The sequence below is a fragment of the Phoxinus phoxinus genome (assembly GCF_949152265.1).
Source record: "Phoxinus phoxinus genome assembly, chromosome: 17".
In the NCBI taxonomy this organism is placed as follows: domain Eukaryota; kingdom Metazoa; phylum Chordata; class Actinopteri; order Cypriniformes; family Leuciscidae; genus Phoxinus; species Phoxinus phoxinus.
The window spans coordinates 12,579,545-12,605,810 of record NC_136892.1 but is presented as its reverse complement, the minus strand read 5'-3'; the positions used below and the strand labels follow the sequence as shown (position 1 = coordinate 12,605,810).

Below are 26,266 nucleotides of genomic sequence, written 5' to 3'. Positions count from 1 at the left end.
TTTGTGCTAACGCTGATATCTTTTCTCAGGGCTGACAAAGTGATATCTATGAGCACACAAAGGACTGAATCAGTTAGTGTGCGTGTACTGAGGAACAGGGTGGGAAGGTTTCTCCATCGCTCTTTGCCGTTTAAGGGCGGAAAGAAAAACTCACTCGCACTGCAAAAGCCTGAGGCTGAATCAGATGTGACCGAGTACTGACTTGCCATGGATTTTGCAGATAGGGCAAATGGTGGCCATTTTAATGCACTGACATCAATACAGAAACATGCCTTTTGTATTTAAAAACATGTATTCCTTTTTTCATCCAAGAAAAGATCAGCTTTAAGATCTTTGAATGTAAATAAGTAGCCTATCTTGCTTGACAGCATCGCATCATGATGACCATTACTGAGGGAAGTATGGTGCACACGTACTTCACCATTGAGATCATCTATATAAAGAAATGTGGTTGTGCCCATTGAAACACATTTACTTTATTACGGATGATGATTCAGATCCACAACAGGGTGAAGTACAGTCCGGGTTTATAACCCGATTCCTCATACATGAGAGAAACGCAGCCAAGATTGCTCTCTGTACCTTACAGGGCTGTAACTGCATTACGGTACTGTGATTTGAACACCGATACAGAAGAGCTGTCTATTTTTGGATGCCTGGTTGAAAAGTGTTGACTTGCTATGACTCAAAAACTAACCTAGCAGAAAACAAAACCAATAATATAGAGCCACAGATATACATGATGTCACGAAGAGCGTCTTGTAAAGGACTTTTGCTGATATGCATCGTCAGAGTGACGTCTTAGAAAATACTGAGGCCTGCTCAATACAGACAATCTACATGTCTACGCGTTAAATATAGTTTAAAAACAAGTGTTCTTATGTAGATTTCATTGTAATTCATATTGACCAACAAAACAAAAAAAAAGAAACAAAAAAAGAGATGAACCATGCCAGTACATTCAGTGACATTCAAAGGTTATTGCATTACCAAGAGCAAGTTGAGAGTAACTAACTTGTATGGCATCACGGGATAAAAAAAAAGGCACATCTTATGCAATGATTACTACTATAAATACAACTCTGTTAGACTAAACCTATTTTTTACACATTTTATAAAAGGCTTTTAATATATATATATATATATATATATATATATATATATACGTGTGTGTGTGTGTGTGTGTATGTATGTATGCATGCATGCGTGTATGTATGTATACTTCACATACACAAAAATTACAGTATTGTGTATGTGACGTATTAAAACATTATATATAGGCCTATATAGTTTGTTACGTCACTTCCTAACCAGCAAAACCGATTGCAACGTCACATATCGAGCCAAATCTGCTGAGATTTCCCCATCAGAGGTGAATGAATGAATGAATGAATTAACGTTACATAAGAATGTTCTTACCCAACCAAATGAGGAAACACACTTTAGCAGACACGTTGGCATCTATGCAGCAATAAAAAAAAGGACTGACGTGATTGTACTGATTAACTATCTTGTATTTGCTCAACATGTCTCTGCTGCCTCGGATTACATTTTTCTTGAAATAACTTTAAACACACAGATTACACTGACACCGGCTTGCGTCCTCGAGTAAAGGCTTTAGCAGGCTGGAAGTTTGGCCGGTATAATGGAATGAAACTTATGTAATGACCTCCGCCCGGCGTCCAACATATTCGATGATGGCCTGTTCTAATATTATAATCTTTCGTTTTTATGGCGAAAAGAAAAAGCGTTCGTATCTCAGAAGCGGATTTTTTTTCCGCCCCACCTAACGTGCGTGAACTGCCTCGCCTTTCCCCGAAGTGAATAAAGCTGTTTTATCTCAAACCCGACCGAAGCAGGCTGCGGAATAGATTTACTACGAATCTGGGTAACGTTAATGTCTGAAAAGTTGATTACCTCAAACGCTCACCTCGTTTGCAAAGAGATTCCTCCGTTTTCGCCTCTCGCTCGCACGTTAACCGGCGTCTGCGATCAGCTGGCAAAGGGAGTGACGCGATTAGTAACAGCTGGCCACTGGATCTGCGACGTCAAGGGTTCGCTATGACGACGGACTTCCGTGGATTATAACTGACTTCAGCTTCAGCCAACCTTAAGCCTCGACTCACAAGAAAGGGGGCGGGACTAAACCGTTCCAACCAATCAAAACGTCTCCTGCTCATGGACGATTCGTTTTCAGCCAATCATCTGTATATGTAAAAGTTTACTTAACAACCCCCAAAGTTATTTTATTTTATTATTGAGTTGCACTTTATACATGTATGAATATGTAAAAATGAATTAAAGTAAATATTTTTTTTAGATATTTGGAGTTGCTGGAGGCTTAAAAAGATTCCAAAACGGCAAAATTGGGCTTGTATGCGAAATTTTGCAATGTTTATTTATTAATTGTTCTCAAAGGTTTTATATAACAAACAAGTATATTAATAGTGCCACAGAGACAAAAAAAAACACATTTTGAAAGTGAAAAGGTCTGCGTCTGTCAATAAGTTGTCAATAATTGTTATTTTTTTGGATGGTAGTTCTCTTTATGGTTCGCCTCTGTAACCTTTATTGCTCTTACTAAGTTTGGCTGCTGCTAAGCACCGTGTTATTCTCTAACTGATGGCCATGGCTTGTTCTAAGTATAGGGTCAGTGTCCTGAGCTAAAAGCAGATATGTATTTTTTCTTTCGTATACAGTTGAATAAAATTGGTGATGATTTAAATATTATGCGTGTTGTTGTTGCATTGCAAGTGCTCTTATGTTCTATAAAAAAGTTGGAAAATATGAGACCGTTTCCCCCACTCCTTTTGGGCACATGGGAGGAGTTCTGTTTCTATGGAGATGCGTCATCACGCTCAAACGACCTTCACTTTGCTAGAACGCTGTGAGTTCTATCGCGCGCGCAATCTACTTGTTTATAGATGTTGAAGTAATAATATCTATTTTAATGCTCATTAAAATGAAATTTGTATTTAATGTATTTTCAAAGTCTTTATAAGCAATGTGCTGGGAAAGCCGTGAGTAATGGCATCGTTTAGAGAAAAACGGATTAAAGGTTCTTCTCAAACAACAAACATGCGGCAGGAGATTTCAGTTAAAAAAGGATTTCACGTCCCACCTTTGACTGCCACAATGAAAGAAAGCAAAAAGAAAAGGAAAGACACAACAAAAGAGAAAAAGAAAACGAGGAATTGTATCAACCAAACTAAGGATTCAGGTGAGTTGGTTTTAAAAACATCTGACGCTTTACCTTGTCATTGATGCAATAAATAAAGTAAGGAAGTAGCTAATGGAAAACAAGAAGCCTTAAAGTCCCCATGATCTCTAAATGTAATTTTTTTGGGCTTTTAGTATGAATATGTTAGCCTTTAAGTTTATCTAAGCTTGTGTGCTCTAAAACATTTACAATATATAAGCGTCCAAAACTTAAAGTCCTCTTCTTCTGTGGATTCAAACCAACTGAAAAGGTGCACACCGCCACCTACACCTACCAAGGAAGGCCCTGTCCCAAATGACACACTTCATATGCACTTACGGTCTTGTGAACTTGCAATTAGGGATGCACGATATATCAGCCATCTTATCGGTATCGGCCGATATATGATCAGTTTTAATTTTATCGTTATCGGCCTAAGAAAATTCGGCTGATATATTAAACCCGATTTATTTTTTATTATTTCCTTCAGCTGAGACGTTTCAGATGCGCATTGTTCGTCATGGTGGTTTTAAATTACTTGAAATATGATTGGAATCACTTAATAAATGGAAAATACAGTAAAGTGCAACATGTGCACCGCAAGTCTAGGCTACATAAAATTATAATAAGAACATTATTATTGTGCGCTTGGGACATGGCTTTTAATGGTAAGACTTTTGTTTTTGTAATCAGGCTCTTAAAAATTATTTTGAAAAATTGGTATTAGATTTAACGGACAATATATCGGTTATCGGTGTACGTTCAATGGGCCTTTAAAAGCATATTTTTCCACAAAAAAATAAAATAAAAAATCTGTCATCATTTGCTCACCCTCACGTCCTTCCAAACCTGTCTGACTTTCTTTCTCATTTTGAGAAATGTTTTTCTTTCTATACAATAGAAGTCAATTATATCCAAAACTGACTGGTTACCAACATTCTTCAAAATATCTTTTGGGATCTGCAGAAGACAGAAAGTCATACAGGTTTGGAAATGACATGAAGGCGAGTAAATGATGACAGCATTTTCATATTTTAGGTCAACTATCCCTTTAAATAATAAGCTTTATGCATAAAACGTGATCAAAATCTGCTGATAGTACAAAGCAAAATGCATGGATATTTAAGATATATTATCTGAAAAGTCTAAATATCATTTGTAGTTACATACATAGATAAGCATATCTTGCTTTAAGGATGTTTAGAGATTTAATTGGTACTCAATGCATAGGAATAATAATTTTTCAGTGCTACCAACAAAATAATATATATGTTTATCCATCAACCCGTCTGTCCTCCCTCCAGAGAAACTCCAGACAGAGCAGTGGACCAATGGAGAGATAAGTGATGCTCAGGGCAAAGGTCATGCCAAAGCCAAAGAACTAAAGAGCAGCAAATCCCAAAACCCCAAGGTTGTATCAGAAGTGGCTTCGGTTCCAACTGAGGAGGACAAATCTGATTTGACCCACCTTGGACAGGACAGCTTGAGGTGGGAAGGAGCTCTGGAAGACCCCATTGCCGAGGCCCAGCGGTTGGAGGTCTACAGAGCCAATCGGCGTAAACGTTACATGGCATCAAGAACATTCACACCGGTTTGTGCACTGACTCAAACACCTCAAAACTAAATACACAAAACAAGTCTGGAGTTTTAACATGAATAACTTTGTCTTATTATCAGTCTACTATCATGTGCAGAGTCTGTTAGATATGAACAGGTTTTGTGGGTGTTTTCTTGGTGTTATTATTAATAACATAACTGTAGTTAGAAAGTTTTCATGCATCGTGAAAGCTCAGTTCATTTTACGATATATTGAAATAGAAAATATTTAATAGAAAATATTTATTTTTAAGCTTTGGTGAGCATAAGAGACTTATTCCACAAACATTAAAGCATCTTACCTTGAATACGTATATTCTCACACTCTTGGGTCAAACAAATTACTATAATTAATGAAAGTAACAAAGTCTAAACCAGAAAACATAATAATTTATTGCTTTTTTTAAGGATTACAGATGTTTATGAGCATGACAAACATGTGCTGTATTTAAAAAAAAAAAAAAAACAAGACCATGAATGAGTAACAGTGACTAAAACTGCCCAACCAGTGCAAATGACACACTTGTTTTGCAGCACATTGTAATGTTTGTTCTGATATAAATAACCTTGTGTGTGACTGTCTTCTGACTATTATCATGGCGACTCGTGTGTACATTCAAACAATTCATTCCTTACTGTGCTGTATCTAAAACGGTGATGATAACATTATAAACTAAAACTCTAAAATATGGTTGCCATCCTGTGTTCACATCTTGTAGTGGGAAAGGACCTCTTAAACCCCCTGGACCTCTTAGTTTAGGGGTCAAACTTGGCTCCTTCTCGGTCAAAAGTGACTGAAGCCTTGAAAATCAATGTGATCTATTTTTGTTCAATAATATTTTTTGATTATTATTTAGAATTTTGAGGGGATTTTATGATACTATGCAATATTTATAAAATTTGAATGAGCTATTTTTATATATATTAGAATATATATATATATATATATATATATATATATATATATATATAATGTATGTATATATGTGTGTGTGTGTATTTTTTTTCAATAAATGCAATATTTCACATTAAAATAGAGTGAATGCTTTGTAAATCCTTTTTTTTATATAATAGTACCATTTGGATGCGTTAAATAAAAACTTAAAAACCACCTGTTTAGCTCCCTATAAATATATAAAAAGGTTGGTTTTTTTAGAGATAATTTCTTAATTTTATTAGGTTTTGCATTTAGATTTAGACATTCTAAAAGACTACATTTTGTCAAGGTTTAGATATTTTTTGTTAGATAAGTGTCAGGTTTTGCATTATGATTACAATAAATGTTTCTGTTAGAAAGGGAACACGTGGAAAGCATTATTGTTATTGATTGGCTGATTTGTAGTTTGTTCCAAAGTTTTAGTTTCCGTATTTCCCATTCATTTCCAATGTCGGTCATTTTTGACCGACGAAGGAGCCATGTGTGACGAATCATGTCCGTGATTTTTTTTGTGTATTTACATAGCTAATGCGGCAAAAGTCACCAAGTGTCATCCCATTCCGATGGAGGAAAAAAAAACGTAAAATATTTTAACCTTTTCTGACTAAAGAGGCCTAGAGGGTTAAAGGGCTCCTTTATTTGCATGATTTCAAAAATGCAATAGGACTGCAACATGCTTCCTGATAGAAAAGCTGGACCAACATGGAAGTCATAACAATAAAAGTGATATTGTGCTTATCAGCAATATCAGTCTGTACAGAATGACAAAATGTCAAGTATAGCAAAGCTTCTTCTCACCTTTCTGTTGTGCATTTTGTGGACACCTGCTCTGTCTCAATAATAGCAATACAAATGTATGTGTGTGTGTGTGTGTGTGTATAAAAACTATAGGCAGTTCATCTAAATAACTAATTGTTAATGGAAAATTTTAATGTTAGATTTTTACCATTTAGTGTACTTGATAAAGGGATCTTTTCAATTCTCTGCGATAGCTTCTTAAGTTATAAGCCCTATTTCATGGCCCACATTTCACCTCCAGATTTGGACTGTCGTATATGACCCATATATCTCTGCACAAATTCTTGCTGATAAGAACAGAAGTGAATTATGAGGATTTGGAAGCAAAAAACTGGGTTGCGTTGCAGAAGAGATAGAGAATAAGAGGCGATATAAGAGAGCAGCTCAGCATTTCTTTTGTAATATGCCCTTTTGTAACATGTTTGCCCAGTTCTATTATAATACTCCTGCTTTTGTGACCACCATCACATTCAGCATCCATCGCTCTGTGTTCATCTAATCCTCCTAAGCGCTATGATTGGATGTGCGCTCAGTGATTGTCTATTTTTCCACTACCCATGCTCCATTTCACAGCTTGATGACCAACTACGCCACCTAGATCCATCAAGCGCACAGTATGCCAGAGTGACTGTACTTAAGAATTAATTAATTAATCTACTTTTCCATTTAAACACTGAGTAAATACTATACAAACCAGATACGAAAAAAAAAAATATTTCATAAGCTCATTCCTAAATGTTAATAAATAATAATGATGATTAGAATAAATATACGACTGAAGCATTATGTTCATTTTCAGTATTAAAAAAAATGTGCATCTGAACCTGAGCTAACTGGCGAACTCTGTCTTTGGAGCTGCAGCAAGAACAGAATAAAAGCTTATTTTAGCCGCACTTGGGTAGTGGGTCTCCTCTCTGAATATCCATGTTCAAATGGCAAACTCTCTGTGAACTGTGTAGAAAGCTCTTTAAGAGACATACTGTAATGTACTGGCCTTAATAAATGTTACAAAAACATCTTCTGAGTAAAGGCATGATTGGATGGGATGGACTGTGGACAGAATGGCTGAATTCTGATCATTCGGAGTTCAAACTGTTGTCACATGGGCGGCAGCTTCAGCCAGCTAAGGTCATCTGACCTATAATAGAAAGAAAACCTCAGGTAAAAAATTAACAATACATCAGAGATCTGACAGTATTTGGTCGCTTTTAGCCTCTTTAAAGTGAACCAAGCAATTTTACTACGTAAATGTTTTTTATATCTGAAAAAAAAGAATCGTTCACTAAATGTTTAAGAAAAATGTACACACCCGCATTAGAAGAAGAATCCATATCAGTTGCATAGACAAATTAACTCTTAATCTCCATAAGGGAGGTACCTCCTTCATGGTGGCAGCCATTTTGAGATCACATGACCAGCTTTTTCCTTCTCACAGTCTGTGTCCGAAATCGTATACTCTCTGAGAAGGTACTTCTTTTGAATAATTACTTTGCGACTGTTGTCATTGAATGTGTGTACCCAGCTAACAAAAATATTGTCTAAAAACGTTTTGCTAATTAATTAAGTTAAGTTCAAAACGTCCAGTTTAGAAAATAATAATTTTTTAGTTATAAAAACTTTAAGGAAATGTTCAATTTAATCATTTTGCAAACATTATGGGAATGCTACTTTTGAATGTTCTCTAAACAAGTTTTTCTAAAACACGTAGTAACAGTAAATGCTAGACGAACATCCAACTAAAATGTTTCAGAAAATAAACTGTATGAATTATGTTTTTGTGCAAACATTTCGAGAACATTATTTAAAACAATATAACTCTGAACGAAGGTTCTATTAACATTACTGGAATAATATTTATTTAGAACTTTGAGAGAACCTTGTCTGAACGTTAGCCAAAGTTCTGAGAATGTTGCATGATATCCTTCATGTTGTCATGTGACCAACCAGCGTCAGCTGCATCAATTCACTGCCATTCACAAATCCTCTCCTGTGGCCTCAGGGGATAGTAAAGAGTCCATTAGATGCAGAAGTAGTAGGTCATCCGGGTACTTTACGCCTACTATTCAGACATACTACTCTACATACTGTTTTTCGCCAAATATATAGTAATAAAGAATGCGATTTCGGATGCAGCCATTGTTCAGGTGGTCATAATGTTTTGCCTCATCTGTGTGTAGTATAGTGGGTAAACTATGTTATAATGAAATATTAACATTATTTGCTGCATGCCAAAAAAAAAGTGGAAACCAGCAGGGGTTAACTAGGTTAATGCTAACCAGCCAAGACTGTATCCGTTGTTTAGAATGATGAATAAAATGAAAGATGAATCATTTATTTTGTGCACTTTTAACATCACTGAATTTGAGTTCTCACTCACTCTGCTTCCGCCTTTGTAATCACTCTTCCTTCTGCCAACCTTTCTGCCACCACAGAGACAGCCGGTTCAACATTCAATCCTGCTGCAGCCACCACCTCACCATGCCTGTATTTACAAGCACAAAGCCAATATCTCACACTTGAAAGAGAAAACGGGTATAAAGACTTCTCACAAGCTTCTTACTTGAGGTAAAGTGCCAAAAACTTCATGTTCTCAAATTTCCCTTTCAGCACCAACTCAGTGTATCCTTCCCCATACCCTGTGCATAATGAAGAATCAGGACATCATTACAAACAAATAATCATATTTTACAATCCTTAAAGCATGTCGGGCATGTAAGTAGAAGGCTGTACCCGTGTAACGAATGGTTCTCCCCAGCAGGACGGTCCAATAGAATGGGACTGAGTTTAGCTCCACCTCCCTGCGCAACATGTTGAAGGCTGCGATCCTTCCTAATAAGGCAAATGTTATAATGGTATCAAAGCAACATTTCTTTTCATGCTTGTAATTAAAGACTACCTGTAGTGATGCAACAATTTTTTTTTTTACTGAAACCAAAATCAAAGTTTTCATTCAGTCGAAAACCAACACTGGTAAAGTTTTGGAACTTAAATTTGAGTAATTGTCGGTTCACAGGTCGTAGGAAAGTTATTTTCCTGTTATAGCTTAGAGCTTATTACGCTAACACAGTAAAACGCGTCTTTGAACAGTTTCATTCAATGAATTTCCATCAGTGAACCAAAATATTCTGCAGAAGCACAAACTTTCAGAGCTTTGTGGAGCATAAACCAAAAATTCACATTTTGGCCGGTGCATCACTATTAAAGTATTTTAGTGCACGTCTGTTAGCTTTACGGTGTCTTTATGCTAATGTACTTCTAAAAGTTGACAAAATGGCCAGATGTACACATTTAAAATGTTTGATTACCATGTGCCTGCGCTATCTGCCAGTGGCCGATGCTCACTTTCTGGCCTTTTGCCATTTTGAGAGGAAAGCAGGTCAGATCTCCTGCGCAGTAGACGTCTGTTATGTTGGTCCTCATGTACTAGACAGACCGGGACACGATTGAAGAGTTTGGAAGTGTAAAGGTGATTGTTTAAACTCAAGGAAATTAGTCATAAACACTTACCTCATCCACAATGACAAAGTTCTTCGAGTCCATATTTATCGTAGTCCCTTTCAAAAACTCTGAATTGGGATTGACACCTTGTATTGAGATAATAGGGAGACGAGAGCACAAAAATTGTTGTTCCAGTTATTTAAATTGAAGTAGCACTTTGTTCTTAGTTCGACTGTACATACCAATTCCAACAATTAACACATCAGCTTCAATTTTAATACCGCTCTTCAGTTTCACCGCCTTAACCTGCGGAAAAACATGCAAGTCATAAACTGGATGAAAAATTCAGTAACACTTTATTTTATAGTGTCCCAGTTACATGTACTTACTATAGTAATAGCAGTAAATAATGCATACTTACAAGTAAGCAAACTAACCCTAAACTAAACCCTAACCCTAACTGTATGAGAGGCTGTGCTGTATCGTGAATAAGTCTCGACGCGAAGCGGAGTGCCTGCAACCCCTTCAGCCGTGACTTATTCACGATACAGCACAGCCTCGAGTACCTTATTGTTTTTATAAAACGGTTTCCACACAATACACATATTAAAGCTGAAAAATATGTATCTATGCAACTTTCATGAAGTAAAATCACTAAAAGCCTTCCTTCCGCTGGAAAAAATAGTCCCTGACCGTAAACAGCAACAGAAGTTACAAACATTATTTCGGCAATAGATGGCGGCAAAGACTGTCTTTATGAGTGAGTCAGTCAGTAGAGAAGACTTTTACATTGAAAGGACTCAAACTTTTGATCACGGAAAAGGAAGATGCAACGGACAGATAGGCACGGGAAAACCCCATAGCCTAACTGTTAAAAGGACAAGATATCGCAGCGGAAATTCAGACAGATTTTTTTATTATGAGTATAGGACTGACCTGAAGGAAAATGCTATATCTACTGTAAATGCAGGTACACTCGCTTACTCGATCTCTCACAATACTCTATAGCTTCAATGAACAATATCAATGAGATCAAACATGTGTTTAAGTTGCTAAGAGTGGTTGCTATGGGTGTTGCGTAGTGATACATAGAACCGTTGGGTGAAGCGGTCATAGCCGTGTTTCATCGTGAATAAAATACATCTATTGACCAATCAGAATCAAGGATTGGAACTAACCGTTTTATAAAGTAAGTTAAGGACATATTGTTAATGAAATATTACTCAGTACTTATTTGTATAAGGTAGCGGCTATTTACACTAAGTTTGGTGACACTACAGACACTCCGCTAGAGGGCAGCATTACACTGTAACAAGGACACCTTAAAATAAAGTATAACAAAAGTGGCCATCGTCCAGTTTATTGTTCTTGAGCATCTATTTCAGTTAATTGACTTCCAATGGAATGGACTTGTGTTGTTTAAAAAAAAAAGAAATTGAGACAAATGAGACTTAGAACAAGTTGAACCTTACCTTCCTATTTTCGCCTTGAATCTCTGCGACAGCGTCATTCATGTAGAACGTCACCCCTCTCTCTTCCAGCATCTCAAAGAACAAGCCAAACAGAATAAGATGATCATCATGAAGCAGATAAACCACATATTGAAATAATGAGATGGATGTATTGACCCTTGTCACATACCATCATGGTGACCTTCCCTATTTCGGGGCCCAGAGTCTTCTGATAAGGGAGTTCACTGCTTCCAATGATTGTGACACTACTGGCCATATCTATCATATAGGCCGCCACTTCCATGCCTTCAATGCCGCACACAACAGATTAGTTGTTTTAGAAAAATAACAAGCATGTTGAAAAAATAGTTCACATAATGCTTTGTCATCATCACCCATATGCTGTTCATCTGTGGAACACAAAAGAAGATGTTCTGAAAAATGGTCATGCTGCTCTTTTCTATACATAGAAAGACGACAGTGACCAGGGGTTGTCCATATAAAAAAAGCCCCATAAAAGTGTAACATGTATCTTCTGTGTTCCCCCCTTCACTGTGTTTTTGGTTCTGTCCTGTGACCTAGTTTTGCTCAGTTTGTTAAATAAGTCATTTAATTCACCTGTGTCTTGTAAATCAACTTATTAGTTCCCTTTGTTTGTTCATGCTTATAAGCCTTCAGTTCTCCCTCAGTGTTTGTCGGTTCTCGTTAATATCGTCAGTCTATTTCTCCTGAGTTAAGCCGGTTTCCTGAGTATTTGTTATTAAAGCTTGTCTCCATGAAGTGTTCCTCGTGGTGTGAGTTTATATACATCAAGTTTCGTGACCGACCGATACCGTATTAGCATGGATTCACCTGCTGTGCTACTGCTTTGCTTGGAGCCGGAGCAGAAGAGCCTTGAGGCCCACACCTGTGCGCTTTCTATCTGGCCAGTTTGAGCGAGCGCACAAAGACTCGCCTACCCGGTGTGGGTCCTCGAGGATCATTCGCTGAGTTCATCAAGTGGATGTTGGTGAACTGCGGTTCAGCCTACACCGTCGGCCCCACTGAGGATGACATTGTCACCAGCCCCACTCCGAACACACCGCCAGAGACCAGCCATCCACCACCAGCGAGTGACATGACGGAGATTCTGACATGACGGGCCTTCTGTATATCCAGCGTCCCCGGGATCTCCAGTTTGCCCGCCCAACCTCCCTTCCCCACCTCCTCAAACAGCCTGTTCCTCAGCACCGCCTTCACTGTTGTCCTTCAGCCCCTCTGCATCTCCAACACGCAGCAAGGATCTGCTTTGTGTCCTCAGGCCACCAGCTCCATCCAGCACAGAGGATCCCCTGGCTCCGCCGCCTGTCGACACATCGGCTCCGCCTTGGCTCCTCCTTCCCTCGGCTCCACCGGACACCATCGGCCATACGGCTGCACCGGGTTCCCTTGTCCCTCCAGCTCTGCCTTGGTTGGATATCGATCCGGCCTGCACCTTCGGCTCCATCTGGCTCCGCCTTCATCCTCTGTCCCACCTGCTCTGCCTCTGTCCTGTGGATATCCCGCTACACCTCGGACGCTCATCGCCGCGGCTCCTCCACGGTCTACAGTGCTATCAGTCTGACGTGGGCTCATCGGCCTGTCATCTCCACCTGGGTCTTCATCTTTGGTGGCGGAATCTTTGTCGGTCGTCCCCTTGGTGTCTACAATCAAGTTGTCTATACCATGGCTCATCCCGCCTTCGACTCCGCCAAGGGGCCTTGTCCTGGCTGGCCTTTGGTTCTACATCTAACTTCTCCTGGTCCTGTCTCCAGGACTCTTTGGTTTCTTTTTTTTTGCTCCACACCCTCCTCCAGATCCCCCTCCCTCCACAGTTGGACTAGTTACAGCGCAAGGACACACCTTTTTGGAAGGGGGCGTACTGTAACATGTATTTTCTGTGTTCCCCCTTCATTGTGTTTTTGGTTCTGTCCTGTGACCTAGTTTACCTCAGTCTGTTAATAATCAACAGGAAAAACTACAAAACTACAAACATGGCCACAGGACACAGGAATGAACACAGAAACAAAGGGAACTGAGAATACACTTCAACATAAAAGTCCTACAAAACACAAGACACAGAATTGGAATCATGACACTACTGTTCAAAAGCTTGAGGGTGGCAAGATGTTTACTTTTTTTTTTTTTTTGATGCTCACCAATCTATCTTTGACGATTCTTCTTTGTAATACATCCAACTAATAACATTAGCCTTACAGAAGTGCTGGGGAGAGTGTGGTGAGTGTGTGTACCAATGAAGGAAGTGCCTACGACGACTGTCCTGCAGCCCATACAGGTGTAATGGATGCACCTGGCATCCTCCGGGGTTTCCAGCATCAGCACGTTTTCCAGATCTGCACCTGGGCAGTCTAGGCATTTTGCTCTGAAAAACAAAGATCAAGCAGTGTGTAAGTTCTGCGTTGATGAAAGTTGAGTAAATTATGAAAATATTACTGTATCTAGATGTAAAAAGTACAGTTAAATAATACTTTATATCAACAATTATCGCCAGATACTTACCTGCATCCTGTTGCAATAAGGATTTGGTCATAGCACTGGATTAAGCCATCATCAAATGTCACAGTTTTCTTGTTTGTATCTATCGATAAAGCCTGCACAAAGAACAACTCTGAGAGATCATATGTCTCTTGTGGTATAAATGAGAAAGAACACAAGATTCACTCTCACCTCTTTTTTCAGCCAGACCTCAATATCATACTTGTGGAAAAAATCCATTCTTCTCATTAAGAGACTTTCGCTCTCAGCATTCATTACCTAAATCGAGATTAAACTTTAAAAATAAAACAATGTAAAAAAATAAAAATAATATAAGCTTGTATATATATATATATATATATATATATATATATATATATATATATATATATATATTAGTATGTGCTGTGATGGCAAAGCTAAATTTTCTGCATCATTTCTTCAGTCTTCAGTGTCACATGATCCTTCAGAAATCATTATAATATGCTGATTTTCTGCTCAAGAAACAATTATTTTATTATTATCAATGTTGAAAACAGTTGTGCTGCTTAATATACTGTATCTGTGGAAAAAGACAAAACAACCAGCATATTCTTATTTAATATACTGAACATTTGCGCCAGTAAAAGATGCTGTTGCAATAGGGAGGGACTTTATTTAGATTAAAGATTACGAAGATAGCCTATATTCTTTTCTTTTTTGAAGAAGAAGAAAAAATTATGTGCACGGATAAATCGTTAATAATAAATACTGCAATATTCCATAAAAATTGTCAATTTTGATTTCAGTTTGTATTTGTGTTTTTGAGTGTTGTTCAAAACATTTTCTCTCAGCAAAAACTATTTTAGCATCATTTTTTAAAGATCTTGTGCCTTACCTTGCTGAGTCTGGTTTTGTCATAAGGAGGGAGTTCGTCTCTAGATACCATAATAATCCTGCCGCTATAGTTTTCTTGCCGTAGTGTCTCAGCACACATCAAAGAGGCTGCGCCTGTGCTCAACAACACACACCAGCATCCACAACATTAAAACTGTCACAGCAAATGAAGGAAATCTGTGAGACATTTTTCTCTCACCTCCTCCTAGGAGCATCACAGTATGTAACACCCCATGATCTCTGGCCCCCATCCATTTGATACGTTTAGGCTGACCCTGAATCTGCACAGAGACATTTGTTTTATTTTACATTTTACTGTCAGAACTGTCCTGATTTTCGCTTTGGTTTCATTCATTTTAAATAGAAGTCAACTTTACCCTTTTCTTTACAGACACATAAACTTTGTTGTTTTCGACTTTCACCTGTCAAGAAAAAATCGGATTAAAAAATGTTAGCATGTACAGTGACGCTCAAAAGTTTAGAATAATTTGACATCCAAATTTAAAAGTTTGGATTTTTAAAATGTTTTTAGAAGAAGTTTATTTGATTAAAAAAAAGTTTAAAAAGTTGTTTACATTGTGAAATATTTGTACAATTTAAAATAACTGTTTTCTATGTTTCATTATTTTTAAATGTAATTTATTCCTGTGATCAAAGCTGAATTTTCAGCATCATTACTCCAGTCTTCAGTGTCACATGATCCTTCAGATTCACTGCTCAGTTATCAATTATTATTGGTGCTCCATTATTATAATAATGTTAGTTATTATCCCCCTAGGATTAGATAAAAGTTTTTTGAAACATTATAAATGTCTTTCCTGTCCCTTTTCATCAATTTAATGCATTCTTGCAGAATAAAAGTTGATGATAATAATAATAAGAAATTATCTAGAGCAAAAATTATCTGAAGGATCATGTGACACTGAAGACTGGAGTAATGATGCTGAAAATTCAGCTTTAAAAATCACAGGCATAAATTACACTCTAAAATATAAACACTAAACACTAAATTAACAAGCTAAATTAAATATTTTTAATGTATAATAAATAATCTAATATTTATATACAATATATAGAATATTACATAAAATATACATTACATATTATTTAAAGCTGCAGTCTTTTTCTAAGCTAAAACTAAAGTTTTCCACTTTGTCGCCATCTCTGTTCGAAATCTGCAATTGCAGTTATTCGCAGAATTATCAACTTTACGTGGGTTGTGCCTCGGCACGGCACAGCGCGGATGAATCCAATGTTTTGAGGAGAATGTGCGGCTGTCAGTCACTGCGCCGGTGTGGATACTGGCATTCGCAATCACAGATTCTACTTTTTGGAAGTATGACCAACATTAGAATTTCAGAATGTCATCTGAACAAGTAACATCCACTTTTGTTCTGTTTTTAGTGTTCCAACTAAAGGAAAAAAAGCATTCCAATATTTATCCTTATTTTCGGCTGGGCCCGGTTGCCGTCTCTTTTTTTTCTGTAGCCACTCCGAAGTCCGCAGTCTTTTGCATTTTACAACGGGTGAATCTCCAGTTTTATGAGTGCTGTGAGAAAAGGCTATAAATCTCCACCTCCAACATCCTCACACGCAATATAGCGTACTAGCCGGGACACCTTCTTTTTGTGTACAGATGTGACGTAATGCTGCAAAGACATGCTCGAATTTCCCGCAGAAATCGAATTCTAAATTTAAAACATTATTACAAGCTTACCGTTTTGAATCGAGCTAAGGCAAGCAGATAGTTTTGAACACTGGCTGGTTATGTACTTGCTCAAAAATGTATTTTGGATCATTTTTAACCCAAAAAAGTTACGGACTTCAGCTTAAACGTAAAATCGTTATGTTTAGCAGTACAAAACTGTATTTTAGTTATGTGTGTATGAATCGATGTCCCAGTGCCTTGTGGCAGGGCAGACAGTCAGTCCCAGGATACTCCTCCAAGTCACCGGTCTTCACATTGAAACAGGAACCATGCCAAGGACAGCGGACCCTGTGACCCGACAGCACCCCTGCAGAGGAACACGAAACACCCACTGTAGTAACGCTTCACTTCTCACATGTTATTTATATACAGACAGAAGTCATTGGCACTAAACTCCATTTACTGATTCGTAATGCCCTACCTTTGCTCAGTGGAGCACCATAGTGTGTGCATTGGTTACTGATGGCACTGTACATCCCGTCACAGCGTACCAGCAAAACATTGTGCTCACCAACCTCAACCTCCATCATTCTAGATCACAAGAACAACACAGTCAGAAATCTTGTCCTTCAACAGCTTTATATGTACAAAACATAAGACACAAAATACATTTACAGCCATAAAAGCAAACCTGATGCAACCTGTTGTAATCCAAGTAAATAAATATGCAAATACATTCAAGTAAAATTTGACTTTTGAATGTTCTTTCATAAAATAAATATGTTTATTATAAATATGATGCACATGAACATTTCTGTGGAACCTACTCTCCATCTCTGAGATCCGACTCGTCACATACGACATCTGTCACCTCTTCCTCTGGATCCAAACCAGCCACTAAACCTATAACCGTAATGTAAAATAATAAATGATAGTTGTCAACACAGCAAGAACAATGCCACGGAGAAAAGCATAATGTCACAATGATTTCAACTACACCATATTATGAATTAGATTATGAAACATTAACTAAGTCAACAGCATAGTCACATCAGTGTGAACATTAAGAATTGATTTCGTTGATTTCAGATTAACCAAATAAACCAAAACCCTGAAACCCTGGTCCAAACTCATGCTCAAAAAATTAAAAATAAAATAAATATGATTGGATGCTTACCTGATTTTTTCTCAGACATCACAGATTGATCAGCAAGAGAAGACTTTCTCCAGTAATTTATTTTTAAACTATCCTTTCTGTCGACAGCTGTCATACGATCAAACCCTTGGGACGGCTGTCATGACCGTAATGATCGGTTCACAGGCCCCTAATCCAGGAGACCAGACCTGTCCTTTAGACATTTCATCATTCGGATGCTCAAACTCACGCATGAAGTTGGTTACTCCAAAAAAAAAAGAGGTCAAATTTAGGAGTTTTGTGGGCGGAAAAAAGGAAATTCAGTTTTCAAAAGCGTAAAGTGTTTCCATAGGATTGCGTAGAGTGTATAGAGGGTATTTAGTAGTAGAAGAGCAATGCCATTTGTTGTGGCATAACAACAGAAGAGAGAACGGCTGAGCAAGCAGCACGCGACAATAGACTTGTGCATAGGGCAAAGTGCGTGACTCTGCACCTCTCTCTGAAACACTGACGCTCGTGCTCATGCGCTCCTTTCAAGATACAATCGATATATGAATATAATAAATACTAATATAGGCTACACTGTTTTATTTACTATCAAGTGATCCAGTCATTCACAGGTAAATCAACATCATGGATCAAAGTTGAATCACTGTTGGATTTGGCAAATCAAACCAACATTTACACTCTCAGAAAAAAGAAAGGTGCAAAGCTGTCACTGGGGCAATACCCTGTTCTACTAATATGTATACCTTTAAGAGGTAAATAAGGTACAAAGATGTACCTTTTCCACTTTTGTACCTTGGGACTGCAGCTGCCCCAGTGACAGCGTTGTACCTTTTTTCTGAGGTTTTGTAACACTTTTTCAGTATCTTACTTTTTGTACAGATCTTGTCACATTTGTTTTGGCAACAAATTGATTAATGAGCTTCTTTTTTTTTTTTTTTTTAGCATTAACTTTTTAGCATTAAACGTGGAAACAACAACTGACATTATTTCAGCTGTATTTTCTGATAGTGTATGCAGTGAAATTATTTATTCTTCCCCCGAATTAGCAGATAGAAAAGACAATTATAGAAGAGATATTGAAGCAAAACATATAGTTGTCACACAGGGGTTGAATAAAAAACATGTAATAAAAGAGCTGGATCTATTTGCAAGCAGTTTTTTAAAATCAAAATAAACGTACAAACGTCTCCGATTCTAAGGAAACAACAAACTCCACACTGTAAAAAATTATATGATCAATAAGTTATGACAACATATGTTTTTACATTGCTTTAACTCAAGTTGTGACATTTTTGTTATAAAAGATTCAACTCGTTTTAAGTCAGTTTAATGTCATTAAATGACTTATATAGCCAAGTTGATTGTACTTAAAAATTTAAGCCAGGAAGTTTTTTTTGTGTGTGCAAATAAGCACATTAGAGTTTATTTAGCACCATTTAGCACTATGAGAGAGAGAGAGAGAGAGAGAGAGAGAGAGAGAGAGAGAGAGAGAGAGAGAGAGAGAGAGAGAGAGAGAGAGAGAGAGTAGGATTTTACAGTTTAAGTTCTGCTAGTTTATTGTCATTGAATATGTGCTTTGTAATCTAATTAACTGTTTTACTATTATGTTCTTCATTATCTTGTATATGTGCAGGATTTCACTCTTATGGTGTAACTAAGGTTTACAGCATGTGTTAACAGTGATTAACAACTACAAATCTAAATGGAGTCTGGCGAGGTGCTATAAAAGATTCAAGCTCATTTGCGAGAACACTTCCTAGTCAGTATATCCTGACTCTTTTGGTTCAGTACTGCATATTCTGTGGCTAAATATAGGCTTTCTGCTGAGGACCTCTTACAGAATTATTTAGAATGTATTTTGAACTTAAATTAATAAATACCCTTTGATTTGAATAACGAAAGGGTGCCATGCTGGCATCTCAATGAAGGTGATTGCATTCATTTGGTGTAATCACTGCAGGAATCATGTATATAACTGTAGTGATCAACACCAGGATGACATTGTGGTTATTCTCTCTAATCAAATGAGCTTGAATGGTTTATAGCACCCCAGACCATGGATCCCAAATAATTGTTAATCACTGTTAAAGGCACAGTATGCAAGTTTCGCTGCAAGAGGTCGCTTATTCAAAACCATAACAAAGGCGTAGCTTGACACAGTGAATGAGCGTTGAATCATGGGAGTTGCCGTTTTCACCTCCACAGCTGATGGAAAGCAATCCGTCAGGACAAATTTTTTTCTTTATTTTACGATTAAAGTTATGTTTACCGTCTGCCTCCTTCCCTTGACTTAAAGGTTGGGTAGGTAAGAATTGTCTAAAGAACTTTTTTTCAAATTGGCTTAAACTGTCTTTATATACCAATACATAATTAAAATGTAAGTACTTTGAAAAAGAGAGTATAAAAATTGAGTGACTATAGTGTATTTAATCTTCAAAAAACACAGCTCATTTTAATTCCTACCGGGACGAAACAAGTGATTGGCTTGCGCGACTGTCACTCTCCATCGCCATGACTACCGCGCTATTACTGGCTCTGCCCACGTGCGCGCAGTCGCGCAACCGTTTTTGGGTGGGAGTGAATGGAATTAATGAGCTGTGTTTATTGAAGATTAAATACAATAGAGTCACTCAGTTTTTTATACTCTCTATTTCAGAGTACTTGCATTTTAATTATGTATTGGTATATAAAGACAGTTTAAACAAATTTGAATAAAAGTTTTTTTAGACAATTCTGACCTACCCTACCTTTAAAGTTATACCGTTACTCTGTGCGTTCACTCGGTGGCTGGTATGAGACACTTGTTGCTCACTGCAGAAAGCTAGATCGATATCAGAATATTAATAAAAGCAGGATGACTTGTGTTGCTAAATGGCATGTAATTAATTTTAAAATATATTGTATGGTGGAGAAAATGCTGTATTACTGTTACTACACATAAAGCTCTTTCTGATTTTGCTATGTTAGTTGACAAAATAGTGTTGTCTCTGAGGCATGGTACAAACATGGTACTCGCGGTAAATCAAGAAAACGAGAGTCAAACAATAAGACTAACCGTGTTGAGCTATATTAGTAACCCTGGAAATCGAGGGTAAGATGAATATGACGTCATAAACAGGCAACACAATGACACGGGCCTTTACACTGTTTAAAATAGCTGATTTCTTTTGATTTAAACATTGTTGGAAACATGTGGGATAATGTATACACAAGTCAAAATATATAACATTCTAGTGGTTTTTGGATATTTTAAACCAAAAATCTTACATAGTGTGCCTTTAAGCGTTAACACCTGCTATAAACCTTAGTTACACCATTTGAGTGAAATAACATGTGCAAATAATGAAGAGCATAATAGTAACACAGCTTTATTTTACAAAGCACATATTCAATAACATAAACTAACTAAAACCTTGTGTTTGTAAAAAAATCCTGGTGTTTTTGTATTGATTTAAACACTTCAAAACTATGAATAACCACATTAATGGTTCCATTAATTAATTTAAATGCACAGTAACAAACTCCTATTAACGTTATTAATGGACTTACATAACATAACATAACATAGCCTATACAAGAAAGTGCATCTTAAGTAAAAAGTTTTTTTTCCAGTTAGGCTATATATGGGTATAAATACTAGGCTATTTGTTATGAGTTTGTGTATGTCTTTGAAAAAATGATAAATCCTAATGAGATGTAGGGATAGGGATGGATATGGCAGATGTCTAACTAACCCTTTCGTGTCCCTGACGCACTGTTTTGGTGGCGATGCTTTGCACTGGAGGTGTCCTGCATCCTTCATCTACTCAGTCAAACCGTAAGTATCATTGTAGCGTGAATGATGTTCCACCTGCATGTTTATATAATTGAGAATAACGCGGTGCACTGATTTTAAAACATCGTATTTGATTTAAATAAAGATTCAAGATCGTCAGAGCCGTGATGAAAGCGTAACCTTCACGATATCACCATACGTTTCAGCAGACTCAGCTGTTAATAATCACTGTTTCATATCTATTTATACGTTAACGTTAATCATTTGCTGACATATTCCAATGCGCGAAGTTTGATGGGTGTGTAGTCATAGTTGAAATCGTTGTGGAAACGGCATAAAATACAAATAAAATATACAAAAGAATTAATAGACGTCGACGGGAGGATTGTGTGCTTTCTATGAAGAAGAAAAAAACTTGTTTTGCCAACATTTGTTCGCCTTAAAGGCGATACATTGCGATGTTTACATACGCCTGTCGTCGTCACGCATTTCCTGGGTCAGACTCAGAATGTCCCGGATATACCAATGACATAATGCTGATTTTAAACTGAATCCTCCTAAGCTGCTGATGCTGCAGTTGTAACAAAAGAGCCATTTTACGATCCAGAATAATAGGGATCCGTCTGAAATGTTATTATTGGTGTATAATAGAGGGACCACAAAAAGCATTTAAGTCACACTTAAAAATGTATATTTTTGCACTATAACAAAACAGCGTATCAAACCAAGTTGGATTTATAGCACACACACATTTGTCAAAAAAAGAAAAAAAACATTTCACCGAAGAGAAGGTTGTTAAAGTCCATGCGAAACAGAATTTTTGTTTTATTGTGACATAATTCAGAGTAAAACAGTGCAACAGTCAGGGTCTGGATTCTGGAAGTAAAAATCCCATTAATTTTCTCCACAGGGGAATTAATTGCAAACAATAACGTATAAACCTTTAAAGAAAGACTTAATGTGAGTTAATAGGTTGTTAATCGATGGTATGCTTTTGTTGAAGCCATCTGCCCGGATTAATTTATTTTCTAAATAATCATGTTTAACAGTGAAAAACTACATTAGGCCTATACCCATGATCCTGCAAATATTTTTTTACCAGAGAATCAAATGACAGTCAAGTGAAGCACTGCGAATGACGTAGAGCTGGTTTCACATACACTTTGGAATTAAGGCCACTGTTGCACTCTATTGAAAGAAAGAAAAAATAGAGGGTGGGATTTTATTTTAACACACATCCTTGCCAACTCTAGCTCGCATCAGACTAGTGGTTGGAGGGGAGTGGCTATAGGATATTCTGCCTTAAAGGGATAGGTCACCCAAAAAGGAGAATTCTGTCAAAATTTACATTTTTGGGTGAACTATCCCTTTTATGGAAACCATTTTGCTTCAGGCTTTAAATGAATGGTTAGGCCTATAGTGAAGAAAGTGTGTTCACTTTGTATTGACATTTTTCAATTTAATTGCAAAAAGGAGCTGTTACCTGCCAACATCTGGGAGCAATCCATGGATAGATCCACACTTGCCCAACAGGTGGAGAGTGTTGATCGAAATGTAGCATTTTTGCAGCAGGAACATCGGATCCTCCTGACCGGTCTACGGCTAGAGATACACAACCTGAAGAAACGATGCAATGGTCCGTCACTCAACCTCACTGTATAGATTCTCCTTTCTGAAAATGCCACTTTGCATTGTCAATCGTATATGTCTGTTAACTTCCACCTCTCTACATGTCTCTACAGAGCTGAGTTGTGATCTAAGTAAAAGACCACCAGTAAGAAGCCCAGAAGGTGAGTATAAAACATCACAAAATTCCAGCCATTCCCACATGTTCCCTCAACTCGGTGTTATCATAGATATTGAGTTGGAGGAAGAGCTGCTGCAGGCACGATTACTGGAGACAGAGCAGCATTTGGCTGAGCAGGAAAGTGCGCTGGTGCAGCTGCGGGTGGAGCTTCGGAAAAAGGGGGCACTTGCGAGCGCACTGCAGGTTCGACTTCGAGATGAAGAGCGGCGGTTCCTGGATGAGCTCAAACGGCGCAGTCATAAGATCACGACGCTCAGTCGTGACCTCCGCAAGCAGACCGATGTGGCCGCTCAACTCTCTTTCCAACTCCATTCAGCACACTTTCGATTGTATCACCAGGCAGAAGACTTTGAGGAAGATGATGAAGAAGAAGAAGATGATGATGGAGGTGTCATGCAGGTAAGGAGGCACTATGGATCCGATGGATCTACTCATAATTTGACACATGAATCAGTTTCATTCTTTTACCTGTTCATAGGAATCGGAATGGACTGCAAGTTCTCCGTGGACATCTCCAGTGATGGCGGAAAACACACGTCAAAGCCGAGCTTCAGGAAGGATGCGGAGATCGGAGAGAGTGAGGGAATGCGTGCCCCGCGAAAGGGTGCTTGGGCCCGAGGAGCCCCGCCCCATGCCTGACCCCGCCCTTTTCCTTTATCCTTTCAGACATAGGCTCCTCCCCTTGCACAGGTCACTCGGAGGTCCCTGGAGTGAAGCCGGCCTTTCAAGGATGTCGGAAGCTCGAAAAGGTAGATTCAGGAACCGACCACTGAGGGAAGACATTGGACCAGAGACAACAGAGTTATAGAGTGTAAGAGTGCCCGTCCCTTTTTTTCAGCAGCCTTGGTTCCAGAGGTGTTTTTCCCATTGATTTCCTATAGGGATTATTCAAAAGTCTTTGTTTAGGAGTTATAATTTTAAGCCATGAACCAAACCAACCAGCTACAATGCGAATTACAACAAAATTACAAACTTTTGAAAATCTGACAAAAAGATTTAATGAGGGAAAGAACTACAATCCCATGAAGCTCTACGAATTAATGAACAAAATTAACCAAATTAAACCAGTTGGAGGAATATAAAAAATATTGATTTGAAGACTTTAATTACTATTTTATTGTACTTTACTTATACTATATTATTGCAAATTTGTTTAAGTAGTTTAAGTGTAGGAAAGCTTACTACATTTGTGGTGCTTCATGTCAGTGGGCGCGTGTTTTTCTCTGATTGGTCAATTTCTCTACAGAATCATGGCATGGGTAATGTAGTTTTTCACCTGGAATTCTGCTGTTGAACACAATTAATTAAAAAAAATTAGTTGAAATGTTGGACTGGTGTCTTCAACAGAAGCATGTACCATAATACAAACCTTGCAGCTCACAGTAGATCTGTCTTTAAAAAAATATTTTTCAAAATACATTCCCCTATGGAGGAAATTAATGGGATTTTTGCTTCCAGAAAATATATAGGCTGAATATGAAGATTTTGGGAAATTAGTCTTCATTGTTGAATCCAGAACACTCTAAAACTTTCCATTCAATAATTATTTGTGTCAATGAAGTGAATTATTCTGGTCACATTAGACACACTTTAAAAGAACAGGGAGGGCAGATGAAGTAAACGGGTGTATTATATTGCTTTTGTGTTTTTGGTCTCTCTGTCTCTATAGACCTTATTCAGAGCAGAACTATGACAGGTATGAATGTGAGGGATAGACTTACCATGCTTTCAATGGCATCCGCTGTAAAAAGCTCCTATATCACTTATATTTTTCCATAGTTCATGTTGTTGAGAATTTTTTTTGTCTACTGAAACTTCTTGTAAAGATATTTTTGCAGTGTTTTGTCAGCAGCAAAATCCAAAAACACTTTAAAAATTAAATAATAGTACAACCTATATCTATCCCTTACAGCCTCGCTTTCATTCACGTTAAACATCAAAGATGGCGCTGCCGTGGGTCAGTTGGTAAAGAGCTTTATGATGTATTGAACATATATGAAGTGAATCATGCTTTATTTATTAAATAATACAAACATGTGCGTATTGGTGTTGTTTTGTTCAGTTTTTCCTATATATATGCTTATACATTGTTTATAAAGTTTTCTGAAAGTTGGGACAACAACAATAAAAAAGGCTACAAAACTGATTTATTTTATTTTATCAGGGAATCTTACAGTAATCTTCACATTTTCATACATGTATTAAATACAGCAGCAGTCATGTTGTTTTTCTGATGCTGTATTGTAGAAACTTATAATTCTTGACTTGATTTTAAAAAGTTCAATTTTCTAAGTGATACATTGTTAAACAGATAGGAATTACATAAAATTATAATGATTATACTTTTTTTTTTTACAGAAATGACATGTCAAGGTTGTGACAGATTGTATAAGCACAATTTAAATGATAAAAATGTATTAAACTCAACAGGGTCTGTGTGATGTTGTTGAACTATGATGGTCTTCAGGATCTAAACTGGCTTTGATATTGTCTGATTGCCTGATAATGTGTTTTATATAGAGTAGTATTAATGTCTCTTTTAAATATACATAGTTATATTTGTTCTAAGTAGGAACATATTAATATATATTTTAATTTAATGAAGTATTAGTTATGGTCTGAGAACAAGTGATTTTATAGGGCTAGTGAGTGATAATGTCATAATTTTGATAAAATAAAGAGAAAATCAAATTAAATGGTGGACATTTGTGTGAAGAACATGATTCTAATGATCATTAAATGTAGCTATATTCAACAAGGGCAAGTAACCTGTGGCACGTTGTGTTTATCCACAATAAAGAACACCTAGTGTTTTTTTTTGTGCTTTTTTTATATTACAATATTAGAAATGTCACCTAGCTTAACGACCTCGAACATATTAGATAAGATATACTTTTTTAGAACTGTGAAGTAGCCTATTATTATATTTTGTATATATTATATATATTATAAATTCAAATTGCAGGGTATCTGCACAGTTTTTAAGACGTTCAAAAATAAAAAAAATAATACCATATGGGCGGGGGACCCTGAATACACCATATATTAATAAGAAATACGAATTAAAAAGGATAGTTTAGTTT

The 26,266-nt window shown here is 37.2% G+C and overlaps 3 protein-coding genes across 4 annotated transcripts; 2 read left to right on the top strand and 1 right to left on the bottom strand.

Annotated features, from left to right (window-relative positions):
- Positions 1–2,840: 2,840 nt before the first annotated feature.
- Positions 2,841–11,603, top strand: liat1 (ligand of ATE1). The gene is made up of 4 exons (XM_079585598.1): positions 2,841–3,220; positions 4,504–4,790; positions 8,963–9,095; positions 11,510–11,603. Exons 1-3 carry the CDS (start codon positions 3,028–3,030, stop codon positions 9,092–9,094), a joined length of 612 nt encoding a protein of 203 aa, XP_079441724.1. The 5' UTR covers positions 2,841–3,027; the 3' UTR covers position 9,095; positions 11,510–11,603.
- Positions 7,626–17,910, bottom strand: aifm5 (apoptosis inducing factor mitochondria associated 5). The gene is made up of 18 exons (XM_079585597.1): positions 17,635–17,910; positions 17,285–17,360; positions 16,939–17,048; positions 16,715–16,824; positions 15,187–15,231; positions 15,009–15,090; positions 14,811–14,923; positions 14,126–14,212; positions 13,958–14,049; positions 13,690–13,820; positions 11,610–11,725; positions 11,441–11,512; positions 10,211–10,274; positions 10,038–10,114; positions 9,836–9,953; positions 9,261–9,359; positions 8,908–9,166; positions 7,626–7,668 (listed from the first exon to the last, which is right to left on the bottom strand). The coding sequence occupies exons 1-17, from the start codon at positions 17,726–17,728 to the stop codon at positions 9,087–9,089; spliced, it is 1,566 nt and encodes a 521-aa protein (XP_079441723.1). The 5' UTR covers positions 17,729–17,910; the 3' UTR covers positions 7,626–7,668; positions 8,908–9,086.
- A 3,349-nt stretch (positions 17,911–21,259) lies between these two features.
- ccdc92bb (coiled-coil domain containing 92Bb) lies at positions 21,260–25,854 on the top strand. Of its 2 annotated transcripts, XM_079585731.1 has the most exons (5): positions 21,260–21,418; positions 22,850–23,012; positions 23,119–23,166; positions 23,233–23,582; positions 23,662–25,608. In XM_079585731.1, exons 2-5 carry the CDS (start codon positions 22,883–22,885, stop codon positions 23,989–23,991), a joined length of 858 nt encoding a protein of 285 aa, XP_079441857.1. In that variant the 5' UTR covers positions 21,260–21,418; positions 22,850–22,882; the 3' UTR covers positions 23,992–25,608. The 2 variants fall into 2 exon arrangements, with proteins under 2 accessions (XP_079441857.1, XP_079441856.1); XM_079585730.1 differs by having other exon boundaries at positions 21,280–21,418; positions 23,119–23,582; positions 23,662–25,854.
- The last annotated feature ends 412 nt before the right edge of the window (positions 25,855–26,266 follow it).